Source organism: Heptranchias perlo, chromosome 43 (genome assembly GCF_035084215.1).
Source record: "Heptranchias perlo isolate sHepPer1 chromosome 43, sHepPer1.hap1, whole genome shotgun sequence".
Lineage (NCBI taxonomy): Eukaryota > Metazoa > Chordata > Chondrichthyes > Hexanchiformes > Hexanchidae > Heptranchias > Heptranchias perlo.
Window position 1 is genome coordinate 9,380,344 of NC_090367.1, and position 23,718 is coordinate 9,404,061.

A 23,718-nucleotide genomic window follows, 5' to 3' on the forward strand; every position below is an offset into this window, starting at 1 on the left:
GAAAGGCGCTATATAAATGCAGGTCTTTCTTTCTTTCTCGAAGCGGACTCTGGACCAATCAGAGCAGGTTTCTGGTGGGACAGTAATGGGTTCCTCGGACTGGGCGACGAGGGCACAGGAAGCAGCTCTGATTGGTCCAGGGTCCGCTTCTGGAGGTCGGCGGAGGTTCACGCCCTCTGTGCTGGGATCGCCCATAATGCACCTCAGGCCGTATCGGTGCCTCTCGATCCTGGCCAGCTCACCCCCTCCCCCGATAAACCTCACCCCTCCCCCGATAAACCCCACCCCCTCCTCGATAAACCCCACCCCTCCCCCGATAAACCCCACCCCCTCCTCGATAAACCCCACCCCTCCCCCGATAAACCCCACCCCTCCCCCGATAAACCCCACCCCCTCCCCCGATAAACCTCACCCCTCCCCCGATAAACCGCACCCCCTCCCCCGATAAACCTCACCCCCTCCTCGATAAACCCCACCCCCTCCCCCGATAAACCCCACCCCTCCCTCGATAAACCCCACCCCTCCCCCATTAAACCTCACCCCCTCCCCCGATAAACCCCACCCCTCCCCCGATAAACCCCACCCCTCCCCCGATAAACCTCTCCCCCTCCCCCGATAAACCCCACCCCTCCCCCGATAAACCCCACCCCTCCCCCGATAAACCTCACCCCCTCCCCCGATAAACCCCACCCCCTCCCCCGATAAACCTCACCCCCTCCCCCGATAAACCGCACCCCTCCCCCGATAAACCTCACCCCTCCCCCGATAAACCGCACCCCTCCCCCGATAAACCCCACCCCTCCCCCGATAAACCCCACCCCCTCCCCCGATAAACCCCACCCCTCCCCCGATAAACCTCACCCCTCCCCCGATAAACCCCACCCCCTCCCCCGATAAACCTCACCCCCTCCCCCCGATAAACCCCACCCCTCCCCCGATAAACCCCACCCCTCCCCCGATAAACCCCACCCCCTCCCCCGATAAACCTCACCCCTCCCCCGATAAACCCCACCCCTCCCCCCGATAAACCCCACCCCCTCCCCCGATAAACCCCACCCCTCCCCCGATAAACCCCACCCCCTCCCCCGATAAACCTCACCCCTCCCCCGATAAACCGCACCCCCTCCCCCGATAAACCTCACCCCCTCCTCGATAAACCCCACCCCCTCCCCCGATAAACCCCACCCCTCCCTCGATAAACCCCACCCCTCCCCCATTAAACCTCACCCCCTCCCCCGATAAACCCCACCCCTCCCCCGATAAACCTCACCCCTCCCCCGATAAACCTCTCCCCCTCCCCCGATAAACCCCACCCCTCCCCCGATAAACCCCACCCCTCCCCCGATAAACCTCACCCCCTCCCCCGATAAACCCCACCCCCTCCCCCGATAAACCTCACCCCCTCCCCCGATAAACCGCACCCCTCCCCCGATAAACCTCACCCCTCCCCCGATAAACCGCACCCCTCCCCCGATAAACCGCACCCCTCCCCGATAAACCCCACCCCCTCCCCCGATAAACCTCCCCTCCCCCGATAAACCTCACCCCCTCCCCCGATAAACCGCACCCCTCCCCCGATAAACCTCACCCCTCCCCCGATAAACCTCACCCCTCCCCCGATAAACCTCACCCCCTCCCCCGATAAACCGCACCCCTCCTCGATAAACCCCACCCCTCCCCCGATAAACCTCACCTCCTCCCCCGATAAACCTCCCCCTCCCCCGATAAACCCCACCCCTCCCCCGATAAACCTCACCCCCTCCCCCGATAAACCTCACCCCCCTCCCCCGGTAAACCTCACCCCCCTCCCCCGATAAACCGCACCCCTCCTCGATAAACCCCACCCCCTCCCCCGATAAACCGCACCCCTCCCCCGATAAACCGCACCGCTCCCCCGATAAACCGCACCCCTCCCCCGATAAACCCCACCCCCTCCCCCGATAAACCCCACCCCCTCCCCCGATAAACCGCACCGCTCCCCCGATAAACCGCACCCCTCCCCCGATAAACCCCACCCCCTCCCCCGATAAACCTCACCCCCTCCCCCGATAAACCGCACCCCTCCCCCGATAAACCGCACCCCTCCCCCGATAAACCCCACCCCCTCCCCCGATAAACCTCACCCCCTCCCCCGATAAACATCCCCCTCCCCCGATAAACCGCACCCCCTCCCCCGATAAACCCCACCCGCTCCTCGATAAACCTCACCCCCTCCCTCGATAAACCTCACCCCCGCCCCCGATAAACTGCACCCCCTCCCCCGATAAACCCCACCCCCTCCCCCGATAAACCCCACCCCCTCCCTCGATAAACCTCACCCCCTCCCCCGATAAACCCCACCCCCTCCCCCGATAAACCGCACCCCCTCCCCTGATAAACCACACCCCCTCCCCGATAAACCGCACCCCTCCCCCGACAAACCTCACCCCTCCCCCGATAAACCCCACCCCCTCCCCCAATAAACCTCACCCCCTCCTCGATAAACCTCCCCCTCCCCCGATAAACCTCACCCCTCCCCCGATAAACCGTAGCCCCTCCCCCGATAAACCTCACCCCTCCCCCGATAAACCGCAGCCCCTCCCCCGATAAACCGCACCCCTCCCCCGATAAACCGTAGCCCCTCCCCCGATAAACCTCACCCCTCCCCCGATAAACCGCAGCCCCTCCCCCGATAAACCGCACCCCTCCCCCGATAAACCGCAGCCCCTCCCCCGATAAACCTCACCCCCTCCCCGATAAACCTCCCCCTCCCCCGATAAACCGCACCCCCTCCCCCGATAAACCTCCCCCTCCCCCGATAAACCGCACCCCTCCCCCGATAAACCTCCCCCTCCCCCGATATACCTCACCCCTCCCCCGATAAACCCCACCCCTCCCCCGATAAACCTCACCCCCTCCCCGATAACCCTTCCCCGATAAACCTCACCCCCTCCCCGATAAACCCCACCCCTCCCCCGATAAACCTCACCCCCTCCCCGATAACCCTCCCCCGATAAACCTCACCCCCTCCCCGATAAACCCCACCCCTCCCCCGATAAACCTCACCCCCTCCCCGATAACCCTCCCCCGATAAACCTCACCCCCTCCCTGATAAACCTCACCTCCTCCTCAATAAACCTTCCTCGATAAACGTCCCCCCTCCCCTATAAATCTCCCCTCCCCGCCCCGGTTGGGAAGCTTTGAGTGAAACCGAGCTTACAAAAGCCTGAAAGATCAAATGCTCTGGGGCTCTTTCCTCTAGAAAAGAGAAAGCCGAGGGGTGACCTGATAGAGGTCTTTAAGATTATGAAGGGGTTCGATCGGGTAGACGTAGAAAAGATGTTTCCACTTGTGGGGGAGACCAGAACTAGGGGGCCATAAATATAAGATAGTCACCAATAAATCCAATTGGGAATTCAGGAGAAACTTCTTTACCCAGAGAGTGGTGAGAATGTGGAACTCACTCCCACAAGGAGTAGTTGAGGCAAATAGTGTAGATACATTTATTAGATAAACACGAGGGAGAAAGGGATAGAAGGATAGGCTGAGAGGGTGAGATGAAGTAGGGAGGGAGGAGGGAGCATAAACACCAGCACGGAGCAGTTGGGCCGAATGGCCTGTTTCTGTGCTGTAAATTCGATATCATTCCATATCGAAAAAAACGCAGCAGTTCACAAAGCTACGCCCTCAGCACAGAACCCTGCGAGCTTTGAGCAGGACTGAGACTCTACCGCAGCATCCCGTCCTCCTGACACGCATGACAAACAAGTGAAATCTTAACCGCGAGTTAATCGTCCGTGCGTGAGCAGCACAGGCGCCCTCGCCGCAAGTCGACAGGTGGGCCCCGAGCTCGAATTAATGCCTTGTTACAGGATTTATCCCTCTGCACCCTGCTTGCTCGTCCCTTTTTCATTTCCGAACTTCACTTGGCCCATCTCAGCTTCAGGTTATTCTCTCATTACTCAAGGCGAACGCCAACACTGCCGTTTTTGGTCAGTGGACGTCTCTGCTACTTCTGGTTATTGACAGATGAAAGCAGAGTCTGTTCTCCCATGTTACCGAGAAACGGGCAAGTCACTTGTGAAAGTTCCTTCTTGTCTGTACCAGCCAATATATGCAGGTGGTGCAAACGGTAATGGGTTTCGACTCACTGGTTTACAGGCTTGATTGCTTGGCCGCAGATGCTCCCCTGACATGTAACCTGCTGCTCACTGCTTCTCTGCCACGTCAGCCGTGGCTCTGTCTCTCTCTCGCCTCTGAGTCAGAAGGTCGTGGGTTCGAGCCCCCCCGGCTCCAGAAGTTCGAGCCCCCTAATCCAGGGCCGACGCTCCCGGTGCCAGTACTGAGGGAGAGCCGCACTGTCGGAGGTGCCTTCTTTTGGATGAGACGTTAAACCGAGGCCACGTCCTCTCGGGGGGATGTGAAAGATCCCACGGCCACTATTGGAAGAAGAGCAGGGGGGGTGGGGGTTCTGGCTAATGCTTTTCCCTCAAAAAACAGACGATCTGGTCATTCTCTCAGTGCTGTTTGTGGGATCTTGCTGTGCGCAAATTGGCTGCTGCGTTTCCTACATTACAACAGTGACTGCACTTCAAAGGTACTTCATTGGCTGTAAAGTGTTCTGAGGTTGTGACAGGCGCTATATAAATGCAAATCTTTCATTCCTTCCTCCTTCCCTCTTTCCTGATTTCTGCCTGTGCTCATCCGTTCCTCTCTCAATCTCGCCCTCCGTTTACTGTTCTGCCATTCCTGCTCTCCATCCTAGCTCTTTTCCACAGAGACCCTCCATGGCCCGATCGTATTAACCCACCGATCGTCTCACTCTGTGCACCCCATTCACAGCAGATAAACCGCCACCTTGGTATCGAGCGGGAGACTGCCTGGCACTGACTCTAGTATAACTCCTGCCCGGTGAGACCCCCCTCTGCGGGAGACAGCCTGGCACTGACTGCAGTATAACTCCTGCCCAGTGAGACCCCCTCTGCGGGAGACAGCCTGGCACTGACTGCAGTATAACTCCTGCCCAGTGAGACCCCCCATTGCGGGAGACAGCCTGGCACTGACTGCAGTATAACTCCTGCCCAGTGAGACCCCCCTCTGCGGGAGACAGCCTGGCACTGACTGCAGTATAACTCCTGCCCAGTGAGACCCCCTCTGCGGGAGACAGCCTGGCACTGACTGCAGTATAACTCCTGCCCGGTGAGAGCCCCCTCTGCGGGAGACAGCCTGGCACTGACTGCAGTATAACTCCTGCCCAGTGAGACCCCCCATTGCGGGAGACAGCCTGGCACTGACTGCAGTATAACTCCTGCCCAGTGAGACCCCCTCTGCGGGAGACAGCCTGGCACTGACTGCAGTATAACTCCTGCCCGGTGAGACCTCCTCTGCGGGAGACAGCCTGGCACTGACTGCAGTATAACTCCTGCCCAGTGAGACCCCCATTGCGGGAGACAGCCTGGCACTGACTGCAGTATAACTCCTGCCCAGTGAGACCTCCCCCTGCGGGAGACAGCCTGGCACTGACTGCAGTATAACTCCTGCCCGGTGAGAGCCCCCTCTGCGGGAGACAGCCTGGCACTGACTGCAGTATAATTCCTGCCCAGTGAGACCCCCTCTGCGGGAGACAGCCTGGCACTGCCTGCAGTATAACTCCTGCCCAGTGAGACCCCACTGTGGGAGACAGCCTGGCACTGACTGCAGTATAATTCCTGCCCAGTGAGACCCCCTCTGCGGGAGACAGCCTGGCACTGCCTGCAGTATAACTCCTGCCCAGTGAGACCCCACTGTGGGAGACAGCCTGGCACTGCCTGCAGTATAACTCCTGCCCAGTGAGATCTCCCTGCGGGAGACAGCCAGGCACTGACTGCAGTATAACTCCTGCCCAGTGAGACCCCACTGTGGGAGACAGCCTGGCACTGACTGCAGTATAACTCCTGCCCAGTGAGACCTCCCCTTTATTGAGAAAACTAGGCAGAGATCCAGCGGGAGAGGAGACGAGATAAATCGGGACGAGAAACCATCTCAATTCCTGGTCCCAGAAATGCTTAAGGGGAACGTGTCAGCTCTGGCAGGGACCGAGAGAAATAAGAGGAAAGAAGGAAGGACTCCCATTTCTATAGCCCCTTTCATGACCTCAGGATGTCCCAAAGTGCTTAACAGCCAATGAAGTAATTTTGAAGTGTCATCACTGTTGTAATATGGGAAACCTGGCAGCCAATTTGCGCACAGCAAGATCCCACAAACAGCGATGGGGTAATGACCAGATCATCTGATTTTGGTGGTGTTGGTTGATACTCTGGCCCCCGTAACACGCAGGCTGATGACCCGCGATGTGATTCTCGATATGGTCGCAGAGCGCGATGGCTGTCCGGGTGACACCTTGTCCTAACGTCACTTTCTGTCGACCCCCGCGCCCCCATCACGGTTCAGAGCCTGTCCCAGGACCCGACTGTCTGCTCAACGCCTCATGGAGCAGAAAACGAACCCACTCTTGCAGCTGGAAATTGGAGGGCGTAAAATGGACGCCCGAGGGCCCAAAATGGCGGCCAGCGTGCAGGTGTCGCTCCCCGCCAGAGCTGCGCTGGCTGCCATATTGGTAAAGGCTCCTGCAAAGGCGCGTGCCTGATCAGGCATTAGGCCCTTTGCGTATGCAACTAGCGGGGACGAGCACCTATTTGAGGCCCACTTTGCAAAATTCGTTAGCAACTGAGGGGTTGACCAAAGGGGCTGCCTGTAGTTAGGCCCCTTTCTGGATCTCTCCTGAGGGTTTTACTCTGGGTTGTCCTCACTGAGGGAAGTCTGTAGTTAGGCCTCTTCCCTGCCTCCCTTATCTTCCATGGAATTCCAGAGAATCTACAGCACAGAAACAGGCCATTCGGCCCAACTGGTCCGTGCCGGTATTTATGCTCCACACGAGCCTCCTCCCTCGCTACTTCATCTCATCCTATCAGCCTCTCCTTCTATTCCTTTCTCCCTCATGTGTTTATCCAGCTTCCCCTTAAATTTATCTATTCTATTCCCCTCAACTACTCCTTGTGGGAGCGAGTTCCACATTCTCACCACTCCCTGGGTAAAGAAGTTTCTCCTGAATTCCCAATTGGATTTATTAGTGACTATCTTATATTTATGGCCTCTAGTTCTGGTCTCCCCCACAAGTGGAAACATCTTCTCTACGTCTACCCTATCGAACCCCTTCATAATCTTAAAGACCTCTATCAGGTCACCCCTCAGCCTTCTCTTATCTAGAGAGAAGATCCCAAGTCTGTTTGATCTTTCCTGATAGCTGGACCCTCCCAGTTCTGCTATCGTCCTTGTAGATCCTTTCTTGTAAACCCTAGCATAATTTGGATGCTGCAGGTCGGAGAATTGAGGGCAGGCTCACCTCCTGCAGCCCCCCCTCCCCGACCCAGTACAGCCACAACTGGCCATGCTTCACGTCATCCCACAGATCGCCCATGGAAAGCAGAGGAAGTACTCAGAAAGGGATGGACTCTTCACCCCCTCGCCCTGCTGTGGGACAGCGAGGGGAGCGTCTCGAAACTCGAGCGACCGTTAGCACTCTAGAATTTTGAGAGGCGCAGGGCGCACGAGGTAGCGATAACGCGCTGCCTCAGAACACAAGAACTAATCTGGCAGCGTCCCAATCCATTGCCCGAAGCCCTTTACTGTGCTTCTAATGAGATTCGCAGATAGCAGCAGATGAATCAGTTGTAATTTGGAGCTGTGGGAGAGAAAGGTTCTATTTATTATTGTAATCACTTCCGTAATGGAAAGAGGAGCAGATCTGTGGGCTAAGTTAATGAAAATGAGACCTCCAGCTTCTCCTCACTTTCATCCTCCTTCGGCACGTGTTCCTTCTTAGAACTGTCTCTGATTAACCGTCTCACGTTCTGCTGGCAAGCCAGAGTCACCGTCTCTGCTCTGTACCCACGCCTTGTGACACTGCTGGTGGGAGCGGGCAGACCTGGCGTCTGCCAACGCCTCTGTAACCTGGCCCTGTGGGTTTGGGGTGCCACAGTCACCCTGCCCAATGCCCGCTGAGCACCTTGGCCGTCTTGCTTTGCGGGTCCTGCCGACCAGCAACCACAACCTGCATTTATATAGCGCCTTTAACGTCGTTCTTCGCAGTAAATCTGACACCGAGCCACATGAGGAGATATTAGGACAGGTGACCAAAAGCTTGGTCAAAGAGGTAGGTTTTAAGGAGCATCTTAAAGGAGGAGAGAGAGGCGGAGAGGTTTAGGGAGGGAATTCCAGAGCTTAGGGCCGAGGCAGCTGAAGGCACGGCCGCCAATGGTGGAGCGATGGAAATCGGGGATGGGCAAGAGGCCAGAATTGGAGGAGCGCAGAGATCTTGGAGGGTTGTAGAGTAAGTTTGAGTGCTTGCAGTGTTGTGATACAGCGAGGCGGGTGATTGCCCCAGGGCCCCCTATGTTGGCACTGTCCCCTATGTTGGCACTGTCCCCTCAGTGCCAACCAGCTCATGCCTTCTCCATCAGTGGCCAGCCTGTTCAAATGGTTCCTTCCCCACCCTAGTGTCACCCCCCCCACTCTCCTCTGTCAGATCCTCCCCTCCCCAGTTCCTGCCCCACCCCCTCTCTCCCAGCTCCTACCTCTCTCTCCTCCTCTGTACCTGCCCCTCCCAGATCCTGCCCCTCCCTCTCCCTCTCCCTCTCCTCTCTCCCAGATCCTGCCCCTCCCTCTCCCTCTCCCTCTCCTCTCTCTCAGATCCTGCCCCTCCCTCACTCTCCTCCTGCCCCTCCCTCACTCTCCTCTCTCCCAGATCCTGCCCCTCCCTCACTCTCCTCTCTCCCAGATCCTGCCCCTCCCTCACTCTCCTCTCTCCCAGATCCTGCCCCTCCCTCACTCTCCTCTCTCCCAGATCCTGCCCCTCCCTCACTCTCCTCTCTCCCAGATCCTGCCCCTCCCTCACTCTCCTCTCTCCCAGATCCTGCCCCTCCCTCACTCTCCTCTCTCCCAGATCCTGCCCCTCCCTCACTCTCCTCTCTCCCTCCCAGATCCTGCCCCTCCCACACTCTCCTCTCTCCCTCCCAGATCCTGCCCCTCCCTCACTCTCCTCTCTCCCAGATCCTGCCCCTCCCTCACTCTCCTCTCTCCCAGATCCTGCCCCTCCCTCACTCTCCTCTCTCCCAGATCCTGCCCCTCCCTCACTCTCCTCCTGCCCCTCCCTCACTCTTCTCTCTCCCAGATCCTGCCCCTCCCTCACTCTCCTCTCTCCCAGATCCTGCCCCTCCCTCACTCTCCTCCTGCCCCTCCCTCACTCTTCTCTCTCCCAGATCCTGCCCCTCCCTCACTCTCCTCCTGCCCCTCCCTCACTCTTCTCTCTCCCAGATCCTGCCCCTCCCTCACTCTTCTCTCTCCCAGATCCTGCCCCTCCCTCACTCTCCTCTCTCCCAGATCCTGCCCCTCCCTCACTCTCCTCTCTCCCAGATCCTGCCCCTCCCTCACTCTCCTCTCTCCCAGATCCTGCCCCTCCCTCACTCTCCTCTCTCCCAGATCCTGCCCCTCCCTCACTCTTCTCTCTCCCAGATCCTGCCCCTCCCTCACTCTCCTCCTGCCCCTCCCTCACTCTTCTCTCTCCCAGATCCTGCCCCTCCCTCACTCTCCTCCTGCCCCTCCCTCACTCTCCTCTCTCCCAGATCCTGCCCCTCCCTCACTCTCCTCTCTCCCAGATCCTGCCCCTCCCTCACTCTTCTCTCTCCCAGATCCTGCCCCTCCCTCACTCTCCTCCTGCCCCTCCCTCACTCTCCTCTCTCCCAGATCCTGCCCCTCCCTCACTCTTCTCTCTCCCAGATCCTGCCCCTCCCTCACTCTCCTCTCTCCCAGATCCTGCCCCTCCCTCACTCTCCTCTCTCCCAGATCCTGCCCCTCCCTCACTCTCCTCTCTCCCAGATCCTGCCCCTCCCTCACTCTCCTCTCTCCCAGATCCTGCCCCTCCCTCACTCTTCTCTCTCCCAGATCCTGCCCCTCCCTCACTCTCCTCTCTCCCAGATCCTGCCCCTCCCTCACTCTTCTCTCTCCCAGATCCTGCCCCTCCCTCACTCTCCTCTCTCCCAGATCCTGCCCCTCCCTCACTCTTCTCTCTCCCAGATCCTGCCCCTCCCTCACTCTTCTCTCTCCCAGATCCTGCCCCTCCCTCACTCTTCTCTCTCCCAGATCCTGCCCCTCCCTCACTCTCCCTCACACTTCTCTCTCCACACTGACCAGGGACTCTGCCCTAAAGCTCTTTACAGCCAATGACGCCCTTTTTGAAGTGTAGTCACTGTTGTAATGTAGGAAACGCGGCAGGCAATTTGCGCACAGCAAGATCCCACAAACAGCAATGGCGAGAACTCCCCCCTGCTCTTCTTCCAATAGCGGCCGTGGGATCTTTACCGTCCAACCAAGAGGGGCAGACGGGGCCTCGGTTTAACGTCTCATCCTGAGAGACGGCACCTCCGACAGTGCAGCACTCCCTCAGTACCGGCACTGGGAGTGTTGGGCCTGGAGTTTGAACCCACGACCTTCTGACTCGGAGGTCAGAGGGCAACCCACTGAGCCACGGCTGATACCGAGGGGAAAGGTTTCGATATCACTGTAAGTCTGATTAACTTCATGGGTTTGCTCGTGGAGACGGACGCCTGTAGAAAGCATAATTTTTATGCCTCCGATTTAGTTATTGATGATTAATGGGAGTGAATGTGAGGTTCTCAAATCCCATGGCTGCTTAACGTAAGTAATTTAACTGGACCAGCCATATAAATACTGTGGCTACGAGAGCAGGTCAGAGGCTGGGTATTCTGCGGCGAGTGACTCACCTCCTGACTCCCCAAAGCCTTTCCACCATCTACAAGGCACAAGTCAGGAGTGTGATGGAATACTCTCCACTTGCCTGGATGAGTGCAGCTCCAACAACACTCAAGAAGCTCGACACCATCCAGGACAAAGCAGCTCGCTTGATCGGCACCCCATCCACCACCCTAAACATTCACTCCCTTCACCACCGGCGCACTGTGGCTGCAGTGTGTACCATCCACAGAATGCACTGCAGCAACTCGCCAAGGCTTCTTCGACAGCACCTCCCAAACCCGCGACCTCTACCACCTAGAAGGACAAGAGCAGCAGGCACATGGGAACAACACCACCTGCACGTTCCCCTCCGAGTCACACACCATCCCGACTTGGAAATATATCGGCCGTTCCTTCATCGTCGCTGGGTCAAAATCCTGGAACTCCCTTCCTAACAGCACTGTGGGAGAACCTTCACCACACGGACTGCAGCGGTTCAAGAAGGCGGCTCACCACCACCTTCTCAAGGGCAATTAGGGATGGGCAATAAATGCCGGCCTCGCCAGCGACGCCCGCATCCCATGAACGAATAAAAAAAATTTCTGCACCTCGCTTGTAAAAACCTTAAAACTACCTATGGAATCAGTTCAAAAATCACAGAGCGGGAGATGGAATTTTGTATTTCTTGTTGTCGCGTTTGCTATGCCGATTTGTAGACCCCGTGGAGAGGGATGGGGCCTGCTGAAGCCTGGGCACGTTGCTGTGATCAGTGTCACCTGCCCTTGGCACAGTACAGTGGAGCAGATGAGCACATGTTAAGAGCGCAGGCTGTCCCAGGCAAGTGCCCGCTGGCCAGTGGGCCCGTGCAACAGATGCCATCGGCTGCCCGAGCTCGGCTGGTCAAGCATGAGAGGGGCACTGGCTTCGTAGCTCAGAAACTGTGCCAGCAGCTTGCAGACTGCGGCAGGCAGAGTGAGAGCGGGGAGACAGGCCGCTGGGAGACAGGCCGCCGGGAGACAGGCCGCTGGGAGACAGACCGCTGGGAGACAGACCCCTGGGAGACAGGCCGCTGGGAGACAGACCCCTGGGAGACAGGCCGCCGGGAGACAGACCCCTGGGAGATAGGCCGCTGGGAGACAGGCCGCTGGGAGACAGACCACCGGGAGACAGGCCGCTGGGAGACAGGCCGCTGGGAGACAGACCGCTGGGAGACAGACCGCTGGGAGACAGGCCGCTGGGAGACAGGCCGCTGGGAGACAGACCGCTGGGAGACAGACCACCGGGAGACAGACCCCTGGGAGACAGACCGCTGGGAGACAGACCCCTGGGAGACAGACCGCTGGGAGACAGACCCCTGGGAGACAGACCGCCGGGAGACAGACCGCCGGGAGACAGACCGCTGGGAGACAGACCCCTGGGAGACAGACCCCTGAGAGACAGACCCCTGGGAGACAGACCCCTGGGAGACAGACCGCTGGGAGACAGACCCCTGGGAGACAGACCGCCGGGAGACAGACCGCTGGGAGACAGACCGCCGGGAGACAGACCGCCGGGAGACAGACCCCTGGGAGACAGACCCCTGGGAGACAGACCCCTGGGAGACAGACCGCCGGGAGACAGACCCCTGGGAGACAGACCGCCGGGAGACAGACCGCTGGGAGACAGACCCCTGGGAGACAGACCCCTGGGAGACAGACCGCCGGGAGACAGACCGCTGGGAGACAGACCCCTGGGAGACAGACCCCTGGGAGACAGACCCCTGGGAAGCAGACAGCTGGGAGACAGACCGCTGGGAGACAGACCCCTGGGAGACAGACCGCTGGGAGACAGACTGCTGGGAGACAGACCCCTGGGAGACAGACCCCTGGGAGACAGACCCCTGGGAAGCAGACAGCTGGGAGACAGACCGCTGGGAGACAGACCCCTGGGAGACAGACCCCTGGGAAGCAGACAGCTGGGAGACAGACCGCTGGGAGACAGACCCCTGGGAGACAGACCCCTGGGAGACAGACCCCTGGGAGACAGACCCCTGGGAAGCAGACAGCTGGGAGACAGACCCCTGGGAGACAGACCCCTGGGAGACAGACCCCTGGGAGACAGACCGCTGGGAGACAGACCGCCGGGAGACAGACCGCTGGGAGACAGACCCCTGGGAGACAGACCCCTGGGAGACAGACCCCTGGGAGACAGACCGCCGGGAGACAGACCGCTGGGAGACAGACCCCTGGGAGACAGACCCCTGGGAGACAGACCGCTGGGAGACAGACCCCTGGGAGACAGACCCCTGGGAGACAGACCGCCGGGAGACAGACCGCTGGGAGACAGACCCCTGGGAGACAGACCCCTGGGAGACAGACCGCCGGGAGACAGACCGCTGGGAGACAGACAGCTGGGAGACAGACCCCTGGGAGACAGACAGCTGGGAGACAGACCCCTGGGAAGCAGACCGCTGGGAGACAGACCACTGGGAGACAGACCCCTGGGAGACAGACAGCTGGGAGACAGACCCCTGGGAGACAGACCCCTGGGAGACAGACAGCTGGGAGACAGACCCCTGGGAAGTAGACAGCTGGGAGACAGACCCCTGGGAAGCAGACCGCTGGGAGACAGACCCCTGGGAGACAGACCCCTGGGAGACAGACAGCTGGGAGACAGACCGCCGGGAGACAGACCCCTGGGAGACAGACCCCTGGGAAGCAGACCGCTGGGAGACAGACCCCTGGGAGACAGACCCCTGGGAGACAGACAGCTGGGAGACAGACCCCTGGTAGACAGACCCCTGGGAGACAGACCCCTGGGAGGCAGACCGCTGGGAGACAGACCCCTGGGAAGTAGACAGCTGGGAGACAGACCCCTGGGAGACAGACCGCTGGGAGACAGACCCCTGGGAGACAGACCCCTGGGAGACAGACAGCTGGGAGACAGACCGCCGGGAGACAGACCCCTGGGAGACAGACCCCTGGGAGACAGACCCCTGGGAGGCAGACCGCTGGGAGACAGACCCCTGGGAGACAGACAGCTGGGAGACAGACCCCTGGGAGACAGACCCCTGGGAGGCAGACCGCTGGGAGACAGACCCCTGGGAGACAGACCCCTGGGAGACAGACAGCTGGGAGACAGACCGCCGGGAGACAGACCCCTGGGAGACAGACCCCTGGGAGACAGACCCCTGGGAGGCAGACCGCTGGGAGACAGACCCCTGGGAGACAGACAGCTGGGAGACAGACCCCTGGGAGACAGACCCCTGGGAGACAGACCCCTGGGAGACAGACCGCTGGGAGACAGACCCCTGGGAAGCAGACAGCTGGGAGACAGACCGCTGGGAGACAGACCCCTGGGAGACAGACCCCTGGGAGACAGACAGCTGGGAGACAGACCGCCGGGAGACAGACCCCTGGGAGACAGACAGCTGGGAGACAGACCGCTGGGAGACAGACCGCTGGGAGATAGACCGCTGGGAGACAGACCCCTGGGAGACAGACCGCTGGGAGACAGACCGCTGGGAGACAGACCCCTGGGAAGCAGACAGCTGGGAGACAGACCCCTGGGAGACAGACCGCTGGGAGACAGACCCCTGAGAGACAGACCCCTGAGAGACAGACCGCTGGGAGACAGACCCCTGGGAGACAGACCCCTGGGAGACAGACTGCAGCAGGCAGACAGATCGCTGGGAGACAGACCCCTGGGAGACAGACAGCTGGGAGACAGACCCCTGGGAGACAGACCGCCGGGAGACAGACCCCTGAGAGACAGACCCCTGAGAGACAGACCCCTGGGAGACAGACCGCCGGGAGACAGACCCCTGGGAGACAGACTGCAGCAGGCAGACAGATCGCTGGGACAGCAAGCAATTAGGAAGGCAAATGTATGTTGGCCTTTATTGCAAGGGGGGTTGGAGTACAAGAGTAAGGAAGTCTTGCTGCAATTCTACAGGGCTTTAGTGAGACCACACCTGGAGTACTGCGTACAGTTTTGGTCTCCTTACCTAAGGAAGGATATACTTGCCTTAGAGGCGGTGCAACGAAGGTTCACTAGATTGATTCCTGGGATGAGAGGGTTGTCCTATGAGGAGAGAATGAGTAGAATGGGCCGATACTCTCTGGAGGTTCGAAGAATGAGAGGTGATCTCATTGAAACATATAAGATTCTGAGGGGGCTTGACAGGGTAGATGCTGAGAGGCTGTTTCCCCTGGCTGGCGAGTCTAGAACCAGGGGGCATAGTCTCAGGGTAAGGGGTCGGACATTCAAGACTGAGATGAGGCGGAATTTCTTCACTCGGAGGGTGGTGAATATTTGGAATTCTCTACCCCAGAGGGCTGTGGATGCTCAGCCAAGGCTGAGATCGATAGGTTTTTGGACTCTCGGGGAATCAAGGGATATGGGGATCGGGCGGGAAAGTGGAGTTGAGGTCGAAGATCAGCCGTGATCTGATAGAATGGTGGGAGTAGGTTCGAGGGGCCGAATGGCCTACTCCTGCTCCTATTTCCTTTGTTCTGAGGTACACCACTGGGAGACAGACACTGTGACACGCAAACATGTCGTGTTACTTGAACATACATCCACGCACCCCACGTTACTGACACGTGGACCTAGGTGCACACTGCTGGGCGGCATGCATACACACCCCCCTCCCCTAGCAGGGACGCAGGCCGTACCTCACCCTGGACCCTCTGGGTTACGCAGCCCGCGTCTCACCTGTTTTCATTTTGCTTCCCAACGCACTGATGCAATTCACTTTCAAAAACATATCAGATCGCACTGAACGAGCGACTGAGAGAAACCCACCCTTCGCAAAGTCTGTGTTATACAAATCTTACAGCACAAAAAGGAGGCCGTTCGGCCCATCGTGCCTGTGCCGGCTCTCTGAAAGAGCTCTCCACTCCCCTGCTCTTTCCCCATAGCCCTGCAAATTCCGCATTGAATTACATCGAATGTACAGCACAGAAACAGGCCATTCGGCCCAACTGGTCCATGCCGGTGTTCATGCTCCCCACGAGCCTCCTCCCTCCCTACTTCATCTCACCCTATCACCATATCCTTCTATTCCTTTCTCCCTCATGTGTTTATCGAGCTTCCCCTTAAATGTATCTATTCTATTCACCTCAACTACTCCTTGTGGGAGCGAGTTCCACATTCTCACCACTCTCCGGGTAAAGAGGTTTCTCCTGAATTCCCCATTGGATTTACGAGTGACTATCTTATATTTATGGCCCCCCAGTTCTGGTCTCCCCCACGAGTGGAAACATCTCTACATCTACCCTGTCGAACTGTTCATACTCTTAAAGACCCCTATCGGGTCACCCCCTCGGACGTCTCCTTTTCAAGCAGAGGTCCGATTCCCCTTTCGAGAGTCAGCGAGCCGCGCCACCCGTCTGATTCGCCACCCCCCCCCCGCGCCCCGTACCTGTGTCGTGCCGCGTGCCCTTGGCGCACGCCACTATGGCTCCCATGCTGGGTTGCGAGGTCATGCCGGACATGGAGTCGACGGCCACGTCCACGACGTCAGCGCCCGCCTCGGCCGCCGCCAGCATGGAGGCCACGCCAGCGCCCGCGGTGTCGTGGGTGTGGACGTGGATCGGGACCTCCGGGAAGCGGTCTCGCAGCGCTCCGATTAACAGCTTGGCCGAGTTGGGCTTCAGCAGGCCCGCCATGTCCTGCAACACAAGCAAACGACGCTCGAGATTAGCACGCTGCTCGGTCGGTATCTCTCTCTCTCTCTCTCGACTCTGAGCCAGCAGGTCGTGGGTTCGAGCCCCACTCCAGAGACTCAAGCCCCACAATCCGCACCCACACTCCCAGCGCCAGTCCTGAGGGAGTGCCGCACTGTCGGAGGTGCCGTCTTTCAGGATGAGACGTTAAACCCAGGCCCCCACCCCCGCCCCGTCTGCCCCTCTCAGGTGGACGTAAAAGATCCCACGGCCGCTAGAACAAAAGAAATAGGAGCAGGAGTAGGCCAATCGGCCCCTCGAGCCTGCTCCGCCATTCAATAAGATCATGGCTGATCTGATCCTCACCTCAAATCCAAAGAACACAAGAAGTAGGAGCAGGACCCGGCCACTCAGCCCCTGGGCCCGCTCCGCCACCCACAGGGCCTTGACCGATCCGAACTCAGCTTCGTGTCCAATTTCCTGCCCGCTCCCCGTAACCCCTAATTCCCTTTACTTCTAGGAAACTGTCTATTTCTGTTTTAAATTTATTTAATGATGTAGCTTCCACAGCTTCCTGGGGCAGCAAATTCCACAGACCTACCACCCTCTGAGTGAAGAAGTTTCTCCTCATCTCAGTTTTGAAAGAGCAGCCCCTTATTCTAAGATTATGCCCCCTAGTTCTAGTTTCACCCATCCTTGGGAACATCCTCACCGCATCCACCCGATCAAGCCCCTTCACGATATATGTCCCGATCGCGACTTAATTGGTGGCCATTATTCTTGTTTCGGGGTTTGCCGTCCGAAAGCTGTGCAGCGGGCGGACTGCGCACCCGCGTGACCTGCTGACAGCTGGAGCATCTGGATTTAAAGGGCCATTGCACCAATGGAGCAAAAAGCAAGAAGACCCACTGGAGCAGCAGAGGGTCAAGGCTGCTCCAAGATTCAGCCATGCCTCACTTCAGGTGCTACTGGCTGGGGCGAGGAGGAGGAGGAGGGAGCTATTTTACTCGGCCGACAGGAGGAAGCGCCCTGCCTCTGCCACCAAGAAGGCCTGGCTCGAGGTGGCAGAGGTGGTCACCAGCAGGAGCAACATCTGGCGCACTTGGGTTCAGTGCAGGAAGGGTTTCAATGACCTAACCAGGTCAGCAAAGGTGAGTACACTTACTGATTCTCCCGCATTTCGTGTCGCACATCATCGCCCCCACCCACCCCAACTCATTCTGCACGGCCAAGACTACTCCATCACATCACTCCTCACACCTGCTTAAGGCTCATCCCTCAACTTACCTTCACTTCCTCACCTCCCCATTTGTGACCCCGCCACTGCCACTCACCCCAATCCTGATCCAATGTGCTGTCTCTGTCTGATACTCACCCTCTGAAGCATCTCTTTCACGGTCAGCCTCACCCAAAGCAATGCATTCATCGGTTGGCCACTTCACCATCACTCACTCACATACCTCGCAGAAGAAGAGAGTGCAAAATGCACGGGAGAGGGTGAGGACTGGAGGGGGGCCACCACAAATAGTGGTGCTCACAGAGGCGGAGGAGGCCCTGGTGATCAGCCGCACCCTCAAGTGCCTGTCTGTCGGGGACGCTGAGGCTGGCACTCCACAAACGTCTGGCGAGGCAACTTTAACATTCATCACATACAACATGAATTGATTTGAACAATGCTTGGCATGTTGAACACCTCAGTATGGTCATCGCAACAAGGCACATCTGTGATGATGCTTAATATTGCCTTCTGTGCTCTTCCAGGCCCTTCAACGACCGCGGTGATGGGAGAGGGCGATTCCTTAGAGGAGCTCCCTGCCTCTGAGGGCGCACCGTCACATCTTAGTGAGCCATCCACCAGCGCAGATACTCACACCTCAGTGGGTCCTCGTCGTCAGTTAGTTGGGTTGGCACCTGGTGAGTCACCACACACAAGTGAGCACGAGCAGACTCTGGTGGCAGAGGCAGCTGTGGAGAGTTCGCGTCAGTGGGCGCACTCCTCTCTGGACATTGGACGCAGATGCTGAACCCCTGGACCATCCTTTAAAAGGTGAATGATCGAGGGACAGCAGCACATTTGCGAGGTACTGGAACAGGTGCCATGCACACTCTCCACAATTGCGCAGAGTCTAACTCCTGCATTAGTGGAATCTCTGAGATAGTGTCACAGGGACGTGAGGGAATAGAATCATAGAATCATAGAATCATAGAAGTTTACAACATGGAAACAGGCCCTTCGGCCCAACATGTCCATGTCGCCCAGTTATACCACTAAGCTAGTCCCAATTGCCTGCACTTGGCCCATATCCCTCTCTACCCATCTTAACCATGTAACTGTCCAAAATAGAATCTCTGAGATACTGTCACGGGGACATGAGGGAATCTCTGAGATAGTGTCACAGGGACATGAGGGAATCTCTGAGATAGTGTCACAGGGACGTGAGGGAATCTCTGAGATACTGTCACAGGGACTTGAGGGAATCTCTGAGATAGTGTCACAGGGACTTGAGGGAATCTCTGAGATACTTTCACAGGGACTTGAGGGAATCTCTGAGATACTTTCACAGGGACGTGAGGGAATCTCTGAGATAGTGTCGCAGGGACATGAGGGAATCTCTGAGATAGTGTCGCAGAGACTTGAGGGAATCGCTGAGATAGTGTCGCAGGGACTTGAGGGAATCTCTGAGATGGTATCACAGGGACGTGAGGGAATCTCTGAGATAGTGTCACAGGGACGTGAGGGAATCTCTGATATAGTGTCACAGGGACGTGAGGGAATCTCTGAGATGGTATCACAGGGACGTGAGGGAATCTCTGAGATACTGTCGCAGGGACTTGAGGGAATCTCTGAGATAGTGTCGCAGGGACTTGAGGGAATCTCTGAGATAGTGTCGCAGGGACTTGAGGGAATCTCTGAGATAGTGTCACAGGGACGTGAGGGAATCTCTGAGATAGTGTCACAGGGACGTGAGGGAATCTCTGAGATAGTGTTGCAGGGACGTGAGGGAATCTCTGAGATAGTGTCACAGGGACGTGAGGGAATCTCTGATATAGTGTCACAGGGACGTGAGGGAATCTCTGAGATGGTATCACAGGGACGTGAGGGAATCTCTGAGATACTGTCGCAGGGACTTGAGGGAATCTCTGAGATAGTGTCGCAGGGACTTGAGGGAATCTCTGAGATAGTGTCGCAGGGACTTGAGGGAATCTCTGAGATAGTGTCACAGGGACGTGAGGGAATCTCTGAGATAGTGTCACAGGGACGTGAGGGAATCTCTGAGATAGTGTTGCAGGGACGTGAGGGAATCTCTGAGATACTGTCGCAGGGACTTGAGGGAATCTCTGAGATAGTGTCGCAGGGACTTGAGGGAATCTCTGAGATAGTGTCGCAGGGACTTGAGGGAATCTCTGAGATAGTGTCACAGGGACGTGAGGGAATCTCTGAGATAGTGTCACAGGGACGTGAGGGAATCTCTGAGATAGTGTCGCAGGGACGTGAGGGAATCTCTGAGATAGTGTCGCAGGGACTTGAGGGAATCTCTGAGATACTGTCACAGGGACGTGAGGGAATCTCTGAGATAGTGTCACAGGGACGTGAGGGAATCTCTGAGATACTGTCACAGGGACGTGAGGGAATCTCTGAGATATTTTCACAGGGACGTGAGGGAATCTTTGAGATAGTGTTACAGAGACATGAGGGAATCTCTGAGATACTGTCACAGGGACGTGAGGGAATCTCTGAGATAGTGTCGCAGGGACGTGAGGGAATCTCTGAGATACTGTCACAGAGACGTGAGGGAATCTCTGAGATAATGTCACAGGGACGTGAGGGAATCTCTGAGATAGTGTCACAGGGACGTGAGGGAATCTTTGAGATAGTGTCACAGAGACGTGAGGGAATCTTTGAGATAGTGTCGCAGGGACGTGAGGGAATCTTTGAGATAGTGTCGCAGGGACGTGAGGGAATCTCTGAGATAGTGTCGCGAGTAAGTGTGGGAATGTCTGCGATGGAGGGAAGGCTAGCCTCCATGCAGCTTCAAGCACGGCTCGCAAATGAGTCCATTCAGGCCCTGACAACGGCCATTCGGACTCAGGGTGAACAACATTCTGCCGCCTTAAACAGGCAGACAGATACACTAGCACTGGCCTTACAAGGCTTCACGCATGTCCTCCAAACTGTCATCCAGCAGAGTGGTAGGAGTGGTGTGGGCCTGGCCCAGGAGAGGGATGATGGCGAAAGGGGACATGGAAGTGGGGACGCCACTCAAAGCGCTCCCACGTCTCACCCGTTGCCCCCCTCTCAACCAGTACCCACAATGCTGCCTCCTCTCCAGGTGGCCCAGTCTGCCCCTGCACAGGTGCAGGTGGAGCAGTTTTTGGAGGGGCCCTCACGAGCACCGAAACCCAGAGGGCGTAGGCCCAAAACATCTAAGCAGTCAGGGCATGAACAAGAGCAACCTGCCACTACCTCTGCTGCAGCCACAGGGGAAGGGCATGTGATCACGAAGGGGATGCACAAGGGTGCCTGGCAGACGGTCATGTTTTTCATTTATATTTGGTTTCTGTTAAATTCGCATTAAAATTCATTCTCACCACTACTGCCACGTCTTGGCCATTCTTGACTGGCTTTTGTGACAGGGCCCTTTCATGTGTTTCATCCTGAACGCACACACTTGATGCCACCCAGTGGGTGAGTTTCCAGTGGGTGTATGTGTAGTTGCAGGACTGTTTTGTGCAGGGTGGGTGGGTGGGTGCTGGTGTGGGCACTGGTCTTTCCAGGTGGTCTGAGGACTGGACTCTTCTCACTTTCTGGTCTCATGAGAACCGTTCACATATGAGTGACTTCCTGGCCTCACGAGTAGCCAGGTGAGCCGCTGCTCTGCCCATGGGTTCGTCCTCCTCCTCCTCCTCCTCCTTCTCCTCCTCCTCTTTCACCTCCTCCTCCTCAATGTGGAGGGCAGATGTGGATGGTGGATGAGGGGATGGGGCCTCCTCAATCGGAACCCCTCTCTGTTGCGCCATGTTGTGCAGGACGCAACACGCTGCTATAATACGACCCATTCTCATTGAAGAGCTCCCCCAGAACGATCGAGGAACCGAAATCACATCTCTAGCAGCCCTATCTCATGTTCAATTATAGACCTGGTGGTGATGTGGCTGTCGTTGTATCGACGCTGTTGCTCGCTGGTGGAGTTCCTCAGAGGTGTCATGAGCCACGTGTGCAGGGGGTATCCCTTGTCCCCGAGGAGCCAGCCCTTAAGGGTGTTTGGTGTGTGGGAGAGTCCTGGGATGTTCGATTCCCTCAGAATGAACGAATCATGGCAGCCGCCAGGGAATCTGGCACAGACGTGAAGGAATCTTTTGCGGCGGTCACAAACGAGCAGAGTGTTGATGGAGTGATAGCCCTTCCTGTTGACGAACAGTCCTGGCTCGTGTGGAGGTGCTCGGATTGCTATATGGGTGCAATCGATTACACCCTGCACCCGTGGGAAGCCAGCCACAGGGTGGAAACCCACTGCCCTCTCCGTCTGGCTGAGGTCGTCCATGGGGAAGTTGACGTAGTGCGAGGCCCTGCGAAACAAGCCGTCGGTCACCTGCCTTACGCACTTGTGTGCGGACGACTGAGAGACCCCGGTGATGTCCCCGGTGGCATCCTGGAATGATCCGGAGGCGAAGAAGTCGAGGGCAGTGGCCACTTGACCTGCGATGGGCAATGCGATGCCGCCAGGCCCGGCCGGGAGCAGCTCGGCATGAAGGAGGCTGCAGACATTAAGATATTCAGGGGAACGGATAGGGTGGATAGAGAGAAACTATTTCCGCTGGTTGGGGATTTTAGGAGTAGGGGGCACAGTCTAAAAATTAGAGCCAGACCTTTCAGGAGCGAGATTAGAAAACATTTCTACACACAAAGGATGGTAGATGTTTGGAACTCTCTTCCGCAAACGGCAATTGATACGAGCTCAATTGCTAAATTTAAATCTGAGACAGATAGCTTTTTGGCAACCAAAGGTATTAAGGGATATGGGCCAAAGGCAGGTATATGGAGTTAGATCACAGATCAGCCATGATCTTATCAAATGGCGGAGCAGGCACGAGGGGCTGAATGGCCTACTCCTGTTCCTATGTTCCTATGTTCCTCGATGTCTGCGACCATCTGGTCACTCACTCTCAGCCTCCGTGTGCACTGCTCCTCAGAGAGGTCCAGGAAGCTGAGCCTCGGTCTGTAGACCCTGTGACGGGGGCAGTGCCTCCTGCAACGTCGCTCCCTCTGTTGTCGCCCTCTGTGCTCTTGTGCAGGAACTGCCTGACGAGGATGGTGATGTTGCTCGTCCTCGGATGTCGTGATGAATGCAGCCACCGCGCTCCCCCCTCATCCTGATGGTGTCAGTTTGAGGGGGTCCGAAAAGTAGGTAGATATGCGTCAACAGAACAATTCTGAGTGGAAACCAAGAATTCGCAGTCTGAACACAAAGATCTCCCAGCCAAAAGTTTGCCTGAAAGACCAGAGTGCCCTGCGGCAGTAACTCACCTTTTATCCCCCATCTGTCAATGTCCAACTGGCTGCTGGCTGAAACACGCCTTCCACATCACGGCAAACATGAATGAAAATCGTTCTCCTCTCTCAATCACCGTGAGATTAACGACTTCAAACACGTCAACTATCGAAATCACCGTGTTAACTATCATCCCGCCGGCTTTAATTGCCGGCGGGGCTTCCGCACTTGCGAGGCGGGCGGTGGGTTGAAGCAGGCTCCCTCGCCCCCTCGGGGTTGCCCCGATTTTCGGAGCCCCCAACCCTCCCGCATTTCAGCTTGAAAATCGAGCCCCAAGTATCAGTCCCAGAAACGAAACGGGAAAACCGGATAAAAGTCGGCACTGCACATCCCAGACCAAAAGACCGCGGAGCAGGTAGTCGTCAATCAATCAAGTTCAGCGACACATTGGTGGGGGATGTTTGCAGTCAACGCTAATGAGCATGTTGGCGGTCTCCCAGGACTCGTTAGTACTTTATTCAAAGGCAAGGAAGTTACGCTAAACCTTTCTAAATCACTGGTTAGGCCTCAGCTGGAGTATTGTGTCCAATTCTGGGCACCGCACTTTAGAAAGGACGTCCAGGTCTTCGAGAGGGTGCAGAGGCGATTTACTAGAATGGTTCCAGGGTTGAGGGACTTCAGTTACGTGGAGAGACTGGAGAAGCTGGGATTGTTCTCCTTAGAGCAGAGAAGGTTAAGGGGAGATTTAATCGAGGTGTTCAAAATCATGAGGGGTTTTGATAGAGTAAATAAGGAGAAACTGTTTCCAGTGG

At 57.2% G+C, this 23,718-nt stretch overlaps 1 protein-coding gene across 3 annotated transcripts in view; it reads right to left on the reverse strand.

Moving 5' to 3' along the window:
* The window catches only part of LOC137306496 (pyruvate carboxylase, mitochondrial-like), a 1,155,436-nt gene that overhangs the window by 102,420 nt on the left and 1,029,298 nt on the right, over positions 1 to 23,718 (reverse strand). For all 3 annotated transcript variants that reach the window (XM_067975757.1, XM_067975758.1, XM_067975759.1), the window contains one exon: positions 16,172 to 16,421. In XM_067975757.1, coding sequence (XP_067831858.1) covers positions 16,172 to 16,421 — 250 coding nt within the window. The remainder of the gene's footprint in view (positions 1 to 16,171; positions 16,422 to 23,718) is intronic.